We start from the raw sequence: 19,728 nt of genomic DNA on the forward strand, positions 1-19,728 counted from the left end.
CATAGCTTTCAAGTGCCTGTATTTTTGTTATATCTTTTCTTGTGCTGCTTAACAGGTTCCATGTTTACAGGCAGTGTTCTGTCATCACCTCAGCTAGTGGAGGGTGACCAGGAAAATGCTATGATATTAATTGGCCAGTAGCCACACTCTTTAATTGAAGAAAAAAATAGCTAAGTGCTTACAATACAGTACTGGGACTCCAGTTGTGCACAGAGATCCCCAGTGTTCCAATTAAAGACAGGGATTTTATAATAATTCTCCACTTCCCTTTTTCTTGGCTGAGCAGTTCCTTTTCCTGTTTTTTATTTCTCTGTCTGTCCCACTTAGTTGTTTAAATGTATATAGACATATTCTGACCCAACCTAGGGAACTGAGGAATGGGAAGAAAACTCAGTTAAGTTTCTCAGACCAGGTTAAAGCATTAACCATTCACTGTCCATTACAGATTTCAATTCAAGTGCATTTTGAACTGTAATTTACATTCCAGTCCTAAACAGAGTTACAGCCTTCTAAGTCTGTTGACGCTAGTGGGGTTACAAGTGTGTAACTCTGTTCAGGATTGCACTGTTCAAGTCATACCCTGTTGGCAGGTTTGGAGAAGGAGTCATCCCCTGTCCAAGCTACTGATAGCAATGAGCAGGGCTTTTTTCCTGGGGGAACGCACCGAAACAGAGTTCTAGAACCTCTTTGACAAAATTCTTTTTAAAATGTTTAAAAGTTCATGAGTTTTCAGTATGCAGATTGAAAACTTAATTTTCCTCCTGAGAGTTCCTGAACCTCTTTTTCAACAAAAAAAAAAGGTATAAGGGTGCTTTGTGCAGGTGAAAGTCATAGTGTGATATCACAGCCCACTCCCCTGAAACAAAACTGGCCCGCCATTTTGATGGAACCTGCTTGACTGACCTCATGCATTCTGGTTTACTTAGGTGCCAGACAAAGAGGATGAGAAATGCAATAATGTGGTACCCTTCCAGTTCCTTCTATTTTATATGTAACCGTATGTGTGGGGTTTTTTTCAGTGCCATCCTTGAGCTCTTTATTTGATGCATTCACAGTTTAACCTCTGGGCATCAGTTGTTCAGGCATCTCAAACTCAATGCAGCGTTTATCCCTGTATTTTATCTCCAAATAGTTTACTGAGACCCTTCTCCAGCTGTATAACAAGCCCTACTATCTTTCAGTTCCCGTGAGTACAGAGAGTTTGAATCGAGCAGCTTTATCATATTGAGCCTGTGCTTTTAAAAAAAACAAAAGCTTGCTAAACCTAACTACCCTGCAGTGCTGCCCCAGCCAAACAGAAAATAACAGCTTATGAACCGGGGGAACAAATCCTCCAGGTTGTTCCCTCGGCTCCAAAGCTTCCCACTTTTGTGACTAATATGCTTTTGTAAGAGATGCACAGTGCAGAAAAGGAAACATTGAAGCGATGTGGAAGTACCAAGAGTTTTCAGTTTGCAATAAGTGCATTGCTTGTGCATGGTTGCGTTAAGTCTGAATCGAGATGGGGCTGGATAAGAAGAGGAAGGACAGGCACCGCCAGCACTCTGGAAAAAGAGAGTTGTTCTCTTAATTCATTCCCAAATATTCAGTCTTCTCAGATAGTAAGCAGTAGCCAAATGGTCCTGGTAGAGGGCGGGAGAGTAGAAAATGAGGGGGCTGATCACATTTAGCATTTATTTCAGTTCAACTGGAGAAGTGGTGAGACTATTACTGTAAATTGCATCCAACCATGAAACTGCAACCCTGGACCTCTTGGGCTTGTATCGGGCAGTGTCATGATCCGGTGTTCCTATAAAGGTAAAGGTTCCCTTGCTCGAAAGCCAGTTGAGTCCGACTCTAGGGTTGCGGTGCTCATCTCCGTTTCAAAGCCGAAGAACCAGCGCTGTCCGAAGACGTTTCCGTGGTCATGTGGCCGGCATGACTAAACACCAAGGCGCATGGAACGCTGTTACCTTCCCACCGAAGTGGTCCCTATTTATCTACTTGCAATTTCTTGCTTTCGAACTGCTAGGTTGGCAGGAGCTGGAACTGGAGACGGGAGCTCACTCCGTCTTGCGGCACCCGGGTCTCGAACTGCTGAACTACCGACCTTCCACAGCCTGCAGTTCAGCGTCTTAATCACTTGAGCCACCGCAGCTCCTTGGTGTTCCCATAGGCAGCTGTATAATTGATATGAATGATACTCAGTGGCTTAGGAGCCACCCGTGGCTCTTCTGAGGAAGAGCACCTACCCCATGTTCCAGGCAAGTGGGCAAGCTTCTTGTCTGGCGGGGCTTCTTGGTTGACTGGTGGTTCCCACATTGAAACAGCCATCACCAAAAGAACAAGTAAGCTGTGAGGCTCCTTGAAGTGTAAGGCCCATGACAAGGATGGAAGTCAATATGGCTTCTTTTGGTTGACGGCAGTTGCGAATGTGGCTCTCTGTGAGCTGCCAAGTGAGTACCGTTGACTTAAATCATTATTATCTAATTCTGAATCATTCCCTAGAGTGTGGGCAAAAAAATAATAATTATACAATGGAACTGGGGGGGGGGACCGGGGGGGGGAGCGATTCTACAAAACCCCTGATGAGAATGTAGAAGTGTCTGAATTTTTAAAAAGATGTTTAAAGAAACCCTCTAAAATAATACTAGCAGTGTCTGTAACTTTTAAGAGATGACTGTCTAAGGTGATCCTGCAAGGCTGCTTTCTGAGCCCTTGGTGGCTGAGCAACTGTAACATTATTTCTGAGAGCCATTTTGGTGTAGTGGCTAAGAGTGGCAAACTTTAATTTGGAGAACTGGGTTTGATTTCCCCACTCCTCCACATGAAGCCAGCTGGGAGACCTTGGGTCAGTCACAGGTCTCTCAGAGCTCTCTCAGTCCCACCTACATCTGTTGTGGGGAGAGGAAGGGAAGGCAATTGTAGGCTGCTCTGAGACTCCTTTGGATAGTGAAAACCGAGGTATAAAAACCAACTTTTCTTCATCTTGCGAATCCTTGGTTTTTGTCATGTCAAAGTGAGTGAAGAATAGACTGAAAATTCATAGGCACAATAATCAAATAAAAGAGAACTAAATACTTTTTTTTGTTCTAATTTCTGCTTAAGGTGGTGATAGCCATATGAGTAGTACTAGACAGACGGACAGACTGAAAAAAGTAAATGATGGGGAAAGGGAAAGAAGCAGGGAAAGGAGGGGAAGAGAAACGGGAAGTGGGGAAACAGGAAAAAGGTAGCTAGGTAGATGGGAGAGGAAAAAAAGGGGAGAGGCTGTCAGGGCAGGGATGGAGGGAAACCTTAATGATGGGGAAGAATGGAAAGGTAGATTGGTTGACGGGCAGGAGGGAAAGAAGGAAGCAGTGAGAGGGAAGAGGCTGTGGGAGCTGCCAGGGGGTTGTAAAGAGGGAAACAATAGGGGATGGAGAATAGAGGGAGAAAATAACATGCCCCCCCCCCGTGAGACCTTGTGGGTCCTCTGCTTGTAATGTCTATTAACCACGCCCCCTCCCGTGTTTGTGTTGAATTTCTTGTCCAGAGTTGCATTTTAAACGTGTATGTGAAATTTCTCCCTGTTTAAAACCAAAGCCTTTTGGAAAATCTGGTTCAATGAAAGATAATAAAAAAGAGAAGACATATTTAATTTGTTTTTCTCACAAGAGACTGTGGAAACTGATTGCATGTGATCAGCTGAGGCATAGATAAATCCACCGTGCTTCGAGGGGCAATGTTTCTGTCCCTGAAACACGAGGTAAAGGAGAGCAGTCTTGAAATTTCAAACGTAAGAGCAACTCCTGATGAGAATGCGTTGTGGTTGCAAGAAATGATTCCTAACATATAACATAGCTCAGCATTTTGTCCTTTAAAACACTAGTTTTATAAACTCCGTATTCTTGCAGTTTTCTATCTGTCAAAGTACTGATAGAAACATCAAACTGCTGAAAAGACTTACCTTAACAAATGGCAAACAGCACTGCTGATATCTGATAAAAGTGTGGCAGTTTTCCCAAGTATCCCAAGTTTGCAAGGCTGCCAGTATGTTCACACAAACAGCTCTCTTCTGTTTGTTGTCTTCTGTCAAAGGGTCATGACCAAAGCTCTACTCTCGCTCAGCATTCTGCGGAGTTAACACTGCCAAATCATCACCCCTTTCACAGAGACTTGCTCCGCTATGCTAAACTTATGGAGTGGCTGAAGAACACAGATTATGGAAAGTATGAAGGACTGACAAAGGTGAGTGGCTCAGGGTGGAGTACATGACTTGAAGCGCAAGAGGCCACTAGCACAGCTTTGATTCCTACCCACTTTTCCGCTCTGTCTTGCCCGATTCCCTTCAGTGCAGCTGCCATCCCATCGGGCTCTTATGATCTTTGGCCTTTTAAGTTGTCACCAAAGGACCTTCCTTTCTCTTTGCCAGTAGACGTTCTGGTGGACTCCAACATACAGTGCTGCTTAGCAAAATCAGACAGGCTTCCTGTTTACGATAGCAACTTGAAGGTATTTGTGCAGGGTGTCAGGTTCCCAGTCAAATCACTCTCCACACACACTTCTGCAGTGAATGCTTTATTTAGAGACATGAGATGCTGTGGGTTCAAACTCTTTGTTAGGACTAAAGTGCAAAGGCAGGAAAAGGCAACATATAGGTAAACCCCCCAAATTTCGTGCACACCTATGTCAGCGTTTCTACAGTGACTCTGAAAGATATACTGCCACTATCTAGCCAGGCACAGTCTTCTCCAAGGACATTTCTTGTGTGAAAGATGTCTTGGGGCCCACGAAAATTACCAAGCAATCCTCCCTAGCAAACTAATCACACTCTCTCCCCCCCCCTAGGAATTCAATGGCAACGAGGGCAGCAATAAGAATACAGAACACAAGCACTGAATACAGGATACAAGTAGGGAAAAGGAAGAATAACATAATCAATGCAATCAGCCTGTCTCCATGTCAGATGCCCGAGTTTAACACAGGGGCTGCTAACTCTTGAATGACAAGGAAATGATACCTGTTGACTTCCGCCACTTATCCCACCTTTGGTCAGCTTGTTCTTTTTGATTTCTCAAGACTGCATTTCAGGAGAACAGTTTGTGCCTTGTGTAATTGTTGTGGGTTTTGGCTTGTGATGCCCTGTGATGGTGTGAGCTTTACCTAACATTTTGTATTTGTTTTTCTTCAAAGAATTATATGGATTATTTATCACGATTGTATGAGAGGGAAATAAAGGATTTTTTTGAAGTTGCCAAGATTAAAATGACAGGTGCAACTAAGGAAGGAAAGAAGTTTGGTAAGTTTCGAATAAGCATTTTCTTGTTTTCAGTATTGTGTTGTGATGTAAAATATTATCGGACATGTTCCTGCTTTTCCAAGTGTCCAAAAACCCACAAAACGATGTCTATAAGTTTCTGCCAATAAATTCTTCCATTCAGGGATGTAGGAGTGACACTAGCTTTGTCGGTTAAATGATGTACTTTTGCTGAGACTGAAGCTCTGGGCTTCAATTCTGCATGGATTGGGGGGAAGGCATTATGGGACCACCAGCAGCACTCTGTTTACCTGCACTCCGTTGTCATCTGGTTTGTCCAGAAACATGATTCTGTGAGTCTTCTGAATGGCAACCCCAACATCCACAACTGAGCTGCGTTCAAAGGTCTCAGCGAAACACGACATCAGTAAATCTTTTAAAGTGCAAAGAGTTAAGAATGCATGAAGTTTGTCTTAACATTTTATTGCACTGGAAGCCAGATAATTCAGTACAGTTGAAAGCGGTGGTCATGTTTCTGTCCTAGGAAGAGTATTGCAAATTTAGTCTTGGCTGCAGATTCCACGAAGCAGAAGGAAGTTCTCCTTCGTAATTATTTTTAATGTAAAGTGATGTATCAAAGGGGGAACTATGTGCTGTGACCATCTTTGCCAGATTTATCATTTATAAATGTTAACCAGTGATTTTGGTTCTTGTGCATGGGGAGGAGCGATGGTTCAGGTGCAGAGCTGCTGTTTTGTAAGCAGAACGTTCCAGCTGCCAGAAAGTTCAGCTCTGTGCATTCGAGTTCCCTCCTTACTGGAACCAGCTCATATGAGCATTAGAGCAGTTGCCTAAAATGGCAGCTGGACTTTAGTACTAGGGGGCCGAGGGAAGCAGATAAGACTTGCTTCCAGGACCTTTACCATGTTGCAGGGGATATTAGGACATAACTCCTGGATTGTAGCTAGCTGCTCCTAATCAGAGAAAATCCAAAGATGTGCACAAGGATCCGCTGTGATTTTATAAGGGGTCCTCCTGGGGCACATCCTCCAGTTTGCATGCTGTGGCCACTTTGGGCAGCCAGTTGCCCTGAGCCAGACCATTCTGCATCATGGCAAGAGTACTCTGTGCAAGAGTACTCATGTGTTCTCCGCCATAGCTTGCAAAAGGGAGCCCCCCCCCGCACACCCAGGGCCTCACATCCATTGGTTTGTTGTGTTTCTTTGTTCTTTTCTGAATAAATACGGGTCAATCTGAAATGGGGCTGCCCAATGTAACACTTGTTTCCTGCATAACAAAGTATTTTAGGCCGGTACCTCCCCCAGCTATGTATGTTTGCAAATGTAGTTATTTGCTTCTCATAGTTCTCTGCATGTCTCTTTCCAGCTAGTGCTTAACTTGCATCTCGTGCATGGTTTGTGCCAAAATGCATTTTTAACTTGTCTTTGTCTTTGATGCTTGCAACCTAATCCATCCTAGCTACACTGCCTCGAAAAGAAAGTGCTGTCAAACAGGAGACGGAGAGTGAGTATGACGAGCGCTTTGAAGTGGTTCTTGCCAGTGCATTCTTGTCTCTGTAAGAAGTTAACTGTGTCATGGCAAAACCTATTAACACCAAATTTGTTGGTTGCAATGACTCGGTACGCGTTTTTCATGTGCTACATCAAGTTATCCCCGGGAGAGGAGCCAGAGCCAGACGTGACCGTTGGTCCCGTCATCTTCCCTCTAATGAGTAGCATTTCCTGTGGCAAAGATGGATGAGAGCTCCAAAAAAAGTTTCTACCTGTAGGTTATATGCAGTGGAAATGTGTTTGAACTTTGTTTTCTAGCCGTGGGTGTGGCATATCTGCATAGGATGCAATGGTATCTTTCCATACCAGTGGCACAAATGTGGGCTTTGCAATTCTGTGCAACTGAAGAGGGAGAACCTGAATTGGAAAACCCCCAAAAGGTGCATCAAATATCTACACATAGTCCAAAGGCAAACCGTCCTCCTAACACATGTTGAGTGAAGTACATTCTTCCCAAGGAGAAATGCTTGTGCAAGTAAATACAGCTTGCAGTTGAGATTCTTAAACAGAAAGGGGCCCTGAAAAGGTGGAGGGCTCTCTTCTCTTTCCAGCAGGTGTTTGCTACTATTTTCTTTCCCCCCCCTCAAGAAAATAGTAATTTCTTCCCTTTGTTGTGCTTTGCTTTTAGAAGATGCCCCTTACGAATTGCACCTGGCCTATCTCTCTCTTCTTACCTGTGTTCTTTCCCAGAATGTTATTGGCCCTACAATAGTTCTTTTGTTTGCTGCTCCCAAGTGTCCCATCGTCACTCAGTGTTTGTTTCTCGGTTTCTTCACCTGAGTGAAGAAACGTGTGAGCACAACAGCTTTATTTTGGGGGGCAAATACTGAGAGTCTTTAGGTGTGGTGGGAGGAGAGGCAGGAGTGCAAATTAAATAAGTATACCGTGCTTAATGTGTAGCAATGATATTCGTCCATCTCGGACAACTTTTGATACAGGATCTGTTATACCATAGGTCTTCATGGAAGTTCTGGAAAATTGACAGGTTCAACTTCCAGCCTAAACAAACTCTCCGTCCAGAGTTCAGGAAACCGCAGGTCTCAGTCATCCTCGTTACTGGATATGGGGAATATGTCCACATCTGACCTTGATGTGGCCGACAGAACAAAGTTTGATAAGGTAAAGCATCGAGAGTATCGACTAATACTGTGCCTCTTCATAGCAGTAGAAAATAATCATATTGTGTCTACTGACAAATTAAATGTTGGGGTTTTTTCCTCCGTTTATTTTCATTTTCCATAAACCAAATACTTCCATATACATTTTACATTTCAAATTAACAGAGAATCTTCCAGAGATTGCATAAGACTAATCTATCTCTTTGTTCACTTACTTAAAATTTTTGTAACCATATATACAGTTCAGACCAATATTTATCACATTCTTTTTCACTTTTACCTTGAATAGTATATGTTAATTTTTCCATTTCAGCAACTTCCAATATTTTAAATAAAAGTTCATCTTTAGTAGGTATATTTTCATTTTTCCAGTACTTCACAAATAAAATTCTGGCTGCTACTATTACATGTAAAATTAGATATGCTTCATATTTCTTAAAAGCTTCCGGTAACAGATTTAATTTTAAAAAATCTGGCTTTAATTGTATGTCTATTTCAAGAATTTCTTCTATCCTTTCACTATTTTTCAAAAAAAATTTTTTTTTGCTTTTTTACATGTCCCCCAAATATGGAAGTAATTACCTGTATTTGCCTTACATTTCCAACACTTTACAGAAATATTCTTATTAAATTTATTAAGTCTTTCCAACTGACAAATTAAATGTTGAACACACACCCCTCCCCCTTGTGTGTGTTTTGTGGCACAGGAGCAGTAAAGAGAACGTAGCAAGCCCCAAGTTGCTTGGAAGGGCAGCACACAGAGGCTCTTCCACACAACAGTATTGCTTTTCCTAGAAACTGGGGGGAAACTGGGGTGGGAAGAAGCTGCAGCATGCACTCCTTCCAGTCACCCGGGGCTTCCGATGTTACCTTTTACCCAGATGGGAAGAAACCCAGTATTCAGCCAAGGTATAGAATCACTGGGTGGGCTACAGGGAGGTACTCTGGACATGTGATCACACGAGGTTTGAAACAAAATAAAGGGATTCACGTATCCAGTAATAGTAGCCTGTTGCTAAGTAAGCCAGTGAAGCTCTTGGGTTTTATTTCATTGCTGTGTCACATGGTGTAAACAATGATTGTTCACCTATGGATTAGACATATTTTCATCAGAGTGGCCAACAGCTGTGCAAAATCTTTGCCATTTCAATTAAGTATCTATTCTTAAATAAGTTTGGTGAAATCCAGAGAAGCTATTTAGATGTGCAGGGTTTTTTGTTTTTTTAAAAGCAGCTTTCCTCTCCAGCTTTCAAGCTCCTTGCATCCTCAAATGACTTTGGATCATGGTCATTGCTTAGATTTAGAAGGAAGTTTTATTTAAATAGAACATAAAGGCCAGACCTGGGAGCTTTAGATTTCAAGAATAGGCAGCAGTGCTGCCGGAAAGGTACAAGTGGTGTAACCCCCCCCCCCAAATCCTAAAGTATAAAAACATGATTCAAGTATTTTCTCCATTTAATGGTAGCTGTCCAGTGTATTGAAATGCACCCTTTGATCCTTGTAGATCTTTGAACAAGTACTGAGTGAACTGGAGCCCTTGTGTTTGTCAGAACAAGACTTCATTAGTAAATTCTTCAAACTTCAACAGCATCTTAGCCTTCCTGGAACAGCTGTGGTATGGCTCTTAATTTTACAGACTGTGAAGTCCAAACTGGAGCTGTATTATTAATGAATGCCCTTCATCTTAGACGTTAACTTTTTCAGGGTGATGCTGAAGAGATGGATGGAGGAACTTTATCCAAGTCGCATAGTGCTGGTGGTCCACAGTCAATATCCTCTGAGTACGTTAAGTTGCATGCATCTAGTGATGGGGTAATAAAGTTGCAGAATTCCATGTGAGGCATCAATAGACCTTTTTGGATGCAAGTCTTATGGATGCTCGGTTTCTGGTGTGTGAGGGTGGATTATCCCATAGACTGAAAAGTAAGCCACTGTAGTGGGTCTATGTGTAGAATATCAGCCCAAGCTCTGAGGGAGTTAAATTCAACCATGAAGTGAATTGGCTGGCTCTGAGCTGCTCCCAGCCTCTGTTGTCCAGTTGTGAAATTGTGAAAAGTTATCTGTTTTACAGTGTCCAGGATCCTAAACAGAGCTCATCTCCACTAGCAGAAAGGGGTGGGTGGGAATTTTTGCCAGTTCTCATATCCTGCTGCATATTACCTCTTTGCTTTTCACACTCTACTTGGGGATATATTGGCCACAGGGTACAATTTCAGGCCCACAGCATGTGCCGCATCTGTGGTGAAGTTGGAAATGCAGGTTCTTTTAATCTCTACTTGGGTCCTGATAAATGGTATCCATGCCAGTATTCTTACAAGAATGAAAGATTGCAATGCCAAAGAGCTTTAAAATTCCAAATATTACATAAATGGGGAATACAACAGTTCTTCCAACAGTAGAAGTACAAGGGTAACATCCTAAATAAAAACTGTGTTCTCTTTACATGCTTCAGAAAATCTGGAGACTAACTGTAACCTGCAAGTGAAAAACAACCAACTATTTATAAAGTAGTGTATTAAATAATGGTGATATTGGGCTGATTCTAAATCTAATACATGTTCATTGTCTGAATTCCCAGGAACCACATGATCCGGCAGATGATGATAAAAATATTTCGCTGTGTTGAGCCAGAACTGAATAACCTTATTGCTCTGGGGGACAAGATTGATAGCTTTAATTCGCTTTATATGCTAGTGAAAATGAGTCACCATGTGTGGACAGCACAAAACGTGGACCCTACCTCCTTTCTCAGCACAACGCTTGGGAATGTTTTAGTGACTGTCAAGAGGAACTTCGATAAATGCATTGTAAGTTTTTTCCTAACAATTTGAATAAGTTATTTTGGTCTAAGCATCCCATCTGGCAAGATTTCATGAAGCAGCATGACTACTCCACCATCCATTTGGTTTCCAAATGTGGCTGTAACATCTACATGGTATGCGTGCGTGTGTTGAATCCTGCATATACAGCCAAGAACTTGGAATCCTTCTCCCCTGAAAATCCTATACGCACAAACAGATCATTCTGCCTATAAGCCATTTAGAAATTACAGCAAATGCATGGAAAGCCCAAGGGCTAGATGTGCACAGTTATCCGATCCTGCCTGGCATTGTACCTGCATTGTATATCGGCCTTCTCTGTATCTTAAACTTAATATCTACCTCAAAGTTAAGAGAATTTTAATTGGGGGGATACTACAGCCCTTAACTGCCCCCCCCCCGACTGTTTTTAGAAGGTTGAAAACTACAACGGGAGATCAACTCTCTGCCGCTACATTCCTCTGAAGACCGAAGCTATTGTTATTGATGTTTCTTGTCTGAGACCATAGGAAGTGTAAATACATTTCTCAGTTGAAAGGTGGCCAAAGAGTAGTTAGGCATATAAAAAGGTGGGTTTTAAAAAGCTGCCCACTTTATAGGATTCAAAGGAGATGGGAACGCAGAAGTTCAGGTAAATGAAATCGAGGTATAATTAGAGGCACCTGGATTCCATAATTTTCTATCAGCGGGCATCTGTGTTGTTATAGAGTGTGTCAAATGCAAAGACTCTGCTCAAGCAGCTTCAAGAGACCAGACTAATTAGTGCCTTTAAAGCCCTTGGGTTGTCCTAGGGATGTTTTCCACTTTCCCCCAGCTGCCCCGTTACTGGGTGGGGGACCAGGCATTACTGGGATCGGGGACCCCCACAGACAAAAAGTCACAACAGGAGCAGGGGACGGTTGAGGAGAAGAAACTAGCAAGATCCCCCCTCCTCCTTATTCCATCAGTAGATCATCCAGGACGTGCAACCCAATTGCTTCTGGAAATTCAGCTCTCATCCTTTTCCCCCAGCATCTTCATCATGCCATCTTGATCATGCATGTCTCTACTGTGCTTACCGCCACCTTGTTTTATTGTTAAAAATGCTACAAATCCCTTTCTAACCCAGATTAAACAGCTGTGCATTCATGTTTCCTTATGGTCGGCTGCAGATTGGATGTGTCTGCCTTTCTTTTCTCTCTTTCCCATGCAGCTACTTCAGGGTAGATCATTTCCATCCCATTGCAAATTTGAGACAAAACACAATGGACTTGACTACCATTACCTTTTCATTTCAGAGTAATCAAATAAAACAGATGGAAGACGTAAAGATATCAAAGAAGAGTAAAGTTGGAATTCTTCCCTTTGTGGCTGAATTTGAAGAATTTGCAGCACTTGCTGAATCTATTTTCAAAAATGCAGAACGTCGAGGAGATCTAGATAAAGCCTACCTAAAACTCATTAGAGGCGTTTTCACTAATGGTAGAGTCTATTTTATGACTAGAAATGCAGGGCTTTTTCTGTGTGACAAAGCCAGTTTTTCATTCTGGTGAAGAAATGGGCTAAATCAGTCAACAATAAAAAATAGGTTTAACTTTTCCCTGTTCGTTGTGTATTTAAATTGGGGCATTATTACTATAGCATGGTGATTGTACAATTATTTATCAGCTCTCTGGATGTTAATTCAGGATGCTGCCTTGCCGCTTTACTAATAAAAACATTCACAAATATTTCCCAATTGAGGGATGGAGCTTTATAAAGGATTATTATGGCAGGTCATTAAACAGAAAAGTTTAAGTGCTGTTTCAGCATTTTAAGCATGCTTAACTTGTTTTTTAACCTGTATACAGTTTAAAAGTGCTTAATTTTAGCAGGATCGTTGCCTTTATTTTTATGTGTTTATCAGTGCAACTATGGTATTTCTCCATTAGAAACTAAGGATTTCTAAGGTGGTTCTGTTGTATCCACCTCAGAAATCCCTAGTTTCTAATTTTAGAATCACAAGGACATCCTGTCTTGACTTAGTTCTCACAAAGTGTATTTAGTTTATGTGATCAGAAGTACGCATAGATACTTTCTGGCTGTTTTGTAAATTGGTTATTTTAACTGTCTGTTTAGTGGAAAAAGTAGCAAATGAAAGCCAGAAGACACCCCGGGACGTGGTCATGATGGAGAATTTCCACCATATCTTTGCAACGCTGTCCCGATTGAAAATCTCATGTCTGGAGGCCGAGAAGAAGGAAGCGAAACAGAAGTACACCGATCACCTTACGTCTTACGTCATCTACTCTTTGGGACAGCCACTTGAGAAATTAAATGTAAGAAACCCCTCTTTTATAGCTTTATTTTGGAGTTCAGTCGAATTGGGAAAATGTTCACAAAAAATGTTATGGTAGATAAGCCAATCTTTGCTATATACAGACACACCAAATGAAATCAGGCGAGGTTGTCTCTCCTCCCTCAGCAGAATAGGGATAGGCTACACCCCCATTGGATACAGCTGACCATTTCCAGTTTGGGTTACCCAGTTCTTTTGCTCAATAATGAGCTGTATTGTTATCACTAAAAATGATATTCCTCTGAAAGTGCTGGCTGTTGCCATAGGCTGTCATGTACTAGCAGAAACAACTTCCTGTATTTGAAGGTGGCTCTTTTTGTAGCAGGAGCTCCTTTGCATATTAGGCAACACGCCCCTAACGTAGCCAATCCTGCAAGAGCTTACAGTAGCCCCTGTAAGAAGAGCTCTGTAAGCTCTTGGAGGATTGGCTACGTTAGGGGGGTGTCGCTTAGTATGCAAAGGAGCTCCTGCTACAAAAAGAGGCAGCTATCTGCATTTTAGAGGGTTTGAACAGCAGGCCTCTTTTAAAGGAAGGGAGGGATTTGAGGCTTGTTATGTTTTGTTTTTGTTGGGGATGTTTTGATTACTACTAAAAGCCGCCTTGAACTAAGAGGAAAGGTGGGATGTAAATGTTTTAATATAAAATAAATGTGGGATTTGCTGGACCATGGACAAGGGATTTGAGGTTTGTGGGTGATGCAGGACCTCCCCATCATTTAGATGATTTGTGGCTTCTGCTAGCAGATGAGAGAAGAATATTCTCTATCTTAACAGTCAAGTAGATCATTTGAAAACCTATAGAAACAAGGCTTGCTTACCACGTGCTTAATGTGTGGCTTCATTTCAGCATTTCTTTGAGGGTGTCGAAGCTCGTGTAGCACAAGGTGTGCGAGAGGAAGAAGTGAGCTACCAGTTGGCCTTTAATAAGCAAGAGCTAAGGAAAGTTATAAAGGAGTATCCTGGGAAGGAAGTGAAAAAGGGATTGGACAATCTCTACAAGAAGGTGGATAAACATCTGTGTGAAGAGGAGAACCTACTTCAGGTAAAGAATGGCAGAACATGATGGAGGGAACAGATCTCAAAATCCCTTTGCTAAGCTCATATTTACCTGCTGTGCAAATATTTCTATTATTATTCCATTCCAATCAGATCAAAAACATCAGATGAATGAGGCAAGGGAATGCTTGGCCTTATGTCAGTGGGGATAGTTATGTTATGTGGATTACAGATTAGTATCCAGACTGTTCAAGCACTTGAGGGTACATATCTTGGGGGATTGGCAAGAGGGATATATTTGAGGAATGGCCCCTATTGGGTCACTCCACATCACACACTTTTACAATTATCTGTTAGGCCCTGTCCTCGCTGAAGCAGTATACCCATATATGTTCTATATTACTTCGGGTGGAGGCTGGTCACTCACATGCTTGAATTCCTTCTCCAGTTAAAATGCTGCCTCTGAACAGAAAACTATTTGATGGTGGAGAGAGATTCCCTGATGGACTGTGTATGGAATGAATTTCTTGAATGGAGGAACATTGAATCATCTGAGCCCACCCACCTATGGTCTGAAAGGGTACAGACCATACACATTGTACCAGACAATTGAAAAGTACGCTTCTGTCATTTGACACTGACAGGGCTCTTTTTGTAGAAAAAGGCCCAGCAGGAACTCATTAGCATGATAGGCCACACCCAACACAAAAAAAAAAAAAAAACCCCTGCCAGCACAGCTCATTAGCACATTAGGATGCACCCCCATGTTACCAGAAGTTTGGTTATCCAGCCACACCCACCTTTTGCTTGTTATTCTGTTTACCTTGTTTGTTATCAAAACCCAGGGCCTTTTTTTGTAGCAGGAACTCCTTTGCATGTTAGGCCACACACCCCTAATGTAGCCAATCCTAATGAGTTTCTGCTGTTGGGTGTGGCCTATTATGCTAATGAGTTCCTGCTGGGCGTGGCCAACTTGGGAGCCAGCCGGAACTCCGTTTCTGTGCGTTCCTGCCCAAAAATAGCCCTGGACACTGGGCTTTTATACCTTGGTAAATTAGAGTCACTGAGTCTTTATTTTGGCCAGGCACTGCCTGTGTGTCCTTAGAGACCACTCTGTGTCCCTCCTTCCAAGGCAGGTTCAGAGCTGTTGCCCCCAATATTGAAGTCAACATGAAGGGACCCTTGGAAGTTTAAATTGGAAATCTGATAGCATTACTGAATTTTTCCTTTTATCTTTCTGTTTTTGGTAGGTGGTGTGGCATTTAATGCAAGATGAGTTCATACGCCAGTACAAGCACTTTGAAGGCTTAATCGCACGTTGCTACCCTGGATCTGGAATTACTATGGAATTCACTATTCAGGACATTCTGGACTACTTTTCTAGTATTGCACAGTCTCATTAATATCTGCAGAGGGGTAAAGCGAGATAAGCTACCAGATGTGTACGGAAGGGTGTGCTTTGAGAGAGAGAGTGAGTGAGTGTTAAGGGTTTCCTTAATTAACCTGACGCCTATTGATAGGTTGCCTCAGCAGAAGTGTTGATGGCTTACAGGATAAAAACAGAGTTAAAAACAGACGTTTTGTCACACGATTTAATTTATGCATAAGATTTATTTTGCATTTTGGCCATTCTCTATATTTCTAAAACATTAGATATCAAAATCACCTGCTTTCCCCTACATGCTGTAGCTCCCAACGGATTATATTCATTTTGAAGTTATTGTAAAGGGCTGGGTAATTTTTTTTTTCTTGTTTCAAAGTTTAATATATGGTTCCACGGGACATCCATGTTACATCTTTAAAGAACTACTGTACATGTAAGTCTTTCTGATCTTAAATAAACTGTACACAAAGGGAATTACCTTATTTTCCTGAGGACATGTATTTCACTATAACTGGGCATTGTACAAGGGAAAAGCTGTCAGCCATTTCTCTAAAGGAGGCATGCAGAGAGAGTGAGAAACTAACTTGAGTATGTTCCCCCACACATGTGCACACGCGCGCACACATAAACATATATAGATATATTCCGTCTTCTCCCCACTGGGAACCCAAAGTGGCTTTCAACATAATTCCCCCTTAAATTTTATCCTGCCCAGTGAAGGCAGTTAGGCCCAAAATCACCCTGCAAGCTTCCATGGCAGTCAGGATTTGAATTTGGGTCTCCTAGATCTTAGTCCACCACTGTAACTGCTATACCACATTGGCTCAGTGAACAAACATACAGTTGACATTCCCCATGACAACACTATTTCAAAACTAATGACCGCAGCTTTAAATGTATGTCACTGGCTTCCCTTGTGAAGAAAGTGGCAAGGCACAGGAAGAGCTCCTACTCCCAATGGGATTATCGTGGGTGATTGGAGATGATGATGGAAGAGCCTCTTCTGTTGCAGAAAGGCTCCACACTCGGCGGGCAGGATACAAGCCATTAACTGTGGTCTCCATCAAATTCAGTATTATCAGGAAAGGCTCATTGCTGTACTTGTAATTTTGGGAAAAGGCATCAAAATAACCTTTCCTTCACATGACCCACGGTAGTTAATCAACAAGAAGAATCTTCCAGGGCTGAATGCAAGTTTGTTTTGTTTTTAAAAAGACAAGATGACTGAAATTCTAGTCATTTTGTTACTGTCCCTTTCTGGGCAAATTGTAAAGCAGATCGGTACTGCTTGGATTCCAATGTGGGAAAAGGTGTAATTAAAAATCAAAACAATTTTGATTCGCAGATCTCTCTGTATAATTAGAGCTCAATAGAGATTTGTCCTTAATAGCTTGGCTACTGTGAGAGGTCAGAGTAAACAATCCAGTTTTTTCCAAAGGAAATTATCTGTTTCACCGCATTTCACCTGAAGTGAGGGACAGTGAATAGTTTTCTTGGGGGGGGGGGTGTGCTGCAAATACACCTGGTACTACTACATAATAGCTATGAGTTTTTAATAATGGTTGACACTAACATTCCTGCAGACATGTAAAGGCACTTTATATAGCATAATTGTGTTCTAATGAAATGCATACACAGTATCAGTTGCAGATGTGCATCCTCAAAGAGCGGCACTGATTCTAGAGGAGGTTGCCTTGTTAGTCTGTTGCAGCAGAAATATAACCTTGTGGCACCTTCAGCTAACACAATCTAATTCCAGTGTGACTTTTTATGCACTAGAGCTCACATCTCAGGACGCTTGTGCCCAGGATTCACAACTGTAAACCCCTCCCCCTTTAATTTTTGCCAGGTTTAGACTGCTGAGGAGTTCTAGAAAGCTTGTGCGTGGTTTTGTGTCATTTTGGTTGATCCTAACAAAAAGGTGTTGTGTGGATTGTGTTTATTCATTTACTTCATCTATATCCCATTTTATTCCCCATGGGAACTCTTCTCCATCTTATCCTCAGAAGAAAGCTGTGAGGAAGAATAAGCATTGTGTGTGTGACTGGCCCAAGGTTACCTGGCCAGCAAACTTCTATGGTAGGGTGGGGATTCAAACCCAGGTCTCCTAGATCCTGGTTCAGCACTCTAACCAATGGGCCACTCTAGCTTTGGATTTTGCTTTTGGACCAACACAGCTGTAGATAGGGTTGCCAGTCTCCAGGTGGTGACTGGAGATCTCCTGGGACTACAACTGATCTCCAGGAAACAGAGATCATTTCCTTTGGAGAAAATTACTGCTTTGGAAGGTGGACTTTATAGCACACTGAAGTCCCTCCCCTCCCAAAGCCTTGCCCTCCCCTGACTCCACCCCCCTCAAACCTCCAGGAATTTTCCGAACTGGAGCTGGCAACCCTACCTCTAAACAACTTTCTCCACTGCAGAGCTGGGAGCTAAAGTTGTGTTTCAGAATAGGCATCCCTGGCATCAGAATAGGGGCTGACTGACCATTTACCAGAAAACCCTCAGTGGGTTGTCACGGGGGGAAGTACAGCAACAGTGGCATCTAGGGTTGCTAGGGCAGGGAATGGGGGGTAGGGATGCCAGATCCAGGTTGAGAAACTCCTGGAGACTGGGGAGGATAGGGACCTCAGTGGGGTGCAATGTCATACAGTCCACCCTCCTCCAAAAGCACCCATTCTTCTCCAGGGGAACTGATCTCTGCACTCGGGAGATGAGCTATAATTCCGGAAGATCCCCAGGTCCCACCTGGAGGCTGGCATCCTTACTCCTTTTTCTAGCCCCGCCCTGCAACCTTTGGCCTAGCCCTACGCCTCGCAGGCCCCCACCGTGCCAAGACCAGCAAAGAAAAGTACGGGATGGTGGGGAATCCACGCTGCCTGCACCCGTCATCATGCCCCACATTCTGCAGCAAGCGCCGGCATAGATCTGCCAAAGCGCCTGCGCGCGCAGCTCTGCTCACATCTGATTGGCTGACGCTCATCCCCCCACCCTTCGGAGGGCCGGTGGAGGGGTAGAGAGCGGAACCGGTTCTCGCGAGCCGCCGCCAGGAGCCGCTGTGGCCCGCGCGAGCTCTGCTTCGCTCGGTGGTTCGTTGGGCTCCGAACGTTCGCGGTTGCCGGGGCGACCCCACCCCACGCCCGGGCGGAAGTGGCCGACGCTCGGCGCGCGCCATTTTCAAACGGCTTGCTTCCTTAGAGGGGACGGGAGGGCGATGCGCGGTGGTGAGAATAGGAGGACCGAGGCCAAGCAGGCCCGCTCCCGTCCCTGGTGAGTGCCCGGTCCCCTTCTTGGATAAGGAGCAGGGGGTAGGAAGAGGCAGGCGGGGGAGGTGCCGAAAGACAGCTGAGATTTTCGAGGCCCGGTTTCCATGGCGATGGTGATGATGCTAGTGCCGTGACGTCACTGCGCCGGGAGCCGCCCTCAGGTTTCCTGGGCTTCTGGGGCGGCGGCGCCCGGCCTGGAGATCAGAGTGCGCTGCGCTGGCTTCGCTCTTCCCCTGCCCTCTCACATGACAATAGCAGGTCGCGTCACATCTGCTCTTGTGCCCCCCTCCCTTGACACTGGGCTGTGTCTTTTCACCCCCTTTTCACCTTTCACCCCCCCCCCAAAAAAAATCCCTCCCTTTGCAACCACTTTGTATTGCCTCGTCAAATGATAGTGGGATTTCTAAACGGTAGGATGCCCGGCCTTTTGGCCCAGACACTCATCCAAACGCTTCCAGATGGGTAGGCGTGTTGGCCTATAGCAGGAAAACGAAACACTGGGGTTGCCAAAGCCAGCTCGAGAGACTCCTGGGGGGTGGGGGTGGAGCCTGGTCCAGGTGGGTTTGCGGGAGGAGAAGGAAGGACCTCAGGAGGAATGTCATGCCAGGAAGTCTGCCTTCCAAAGCTGCCATTCCTCCAGGGCAACTGTTCTCTTTGGTTTGGAGAGCATTTGTAATTCTGGGGGTCTGGCAACCTGAAGTGTCACCTTAAAAGACCAACATTTTGTCCCACTCTTAAGTATCTGATGAAGCAGTCTTTGACTTGTAAAAGCTTATTCTGAAATAGCATTTGTTACTTTTTAAAGGTACCGCTGGATTCCTGTCTTATTTTGCTTAAATGCTATTTATGTAACTGTTTAGCCACATCCATTGTCTGCCTGCATCTGTTTAATACATAGTGTTTAACCTCCCCCTTCCTGTGTGTAGAAGTTGCGAGTCTGTGTTGAACTGGCATCTATTACTAAACAACTAAACATCATGGAAGAGGCATTTAAGCCAGTACAGGCTTAAATGCCTCTTCCATGATGTTTAGTTGATTT

The 19,728-nt window shown here is 43.5% G+C and overlaps 1 protein-coding gene across 1 annotated transcript in view; it reads left to right on the forward strand.

The window, feature by feature from the left end:
- Positions 1-15,878, forward strand: part of EXOC1 (exocyst complex component 1) — a 27,445-nt gene extending 11,567 nt beyond the window's left edge. Inside the window, exons 9-19 of the mRNA XM_015409453.1 lie at positions 4,043-4,209; positions 5,155-5,260; positions 6,698-6,742; positions 7,745-7,908; positions 9,412-9,522; positions 9,612-9,688; positions 10,486-10,714; positions 12,004-12,187; positions 12,824-13,023; positions 13,891-14,085; positions 15,290-15,878. Coding sequence (XP_015264939.1) covers positions 4,043-4,209; positions 5,155-5,260; positions 6,698-6,742; positions 7,745-7,908; positions 9,412-9,522; positions 9,612-9,688; positions 10,486-10,714; positions 12,004-12,187; positions 12,824-13,023; positions 13,891-14,085; positions 15,290-15,442 — 1,631 coding nt within the window. The 3' untranslated portion in view covers positions 15,443-15,878. The remainder of the gene's footprint in view (positions 1-4,042; positions 4,210-5,154; positions 5,261-6,697; positions 6,743-7,744; positions 7,909-9,411; positions 9,523-9,611; positions 9,689-10,485; positions 10,715-12,003; positions 12,188-12,823; positions 13,024-13,890; positions 14,086-15,289) is intronic.
- Positions 15,879-19,728: the final 3,850 nt, after the last annotated feature.

Source organism: Gekko japonicus, unplaced genomic scaffold (assembly GCF_001447785.1).
Source record: "Gekko japonicus isolate JY-2015 unplaced genomic scaffold, Gekko_japonicus_V1.1 scaffold846, whole genome shotgun sequence".
Lineage (NCBI taxonomy): Eukaryota > Metazoa > Chordata > Lepidosauria > Squamata > Gekkonidae > Gekko > Gekko japonicus.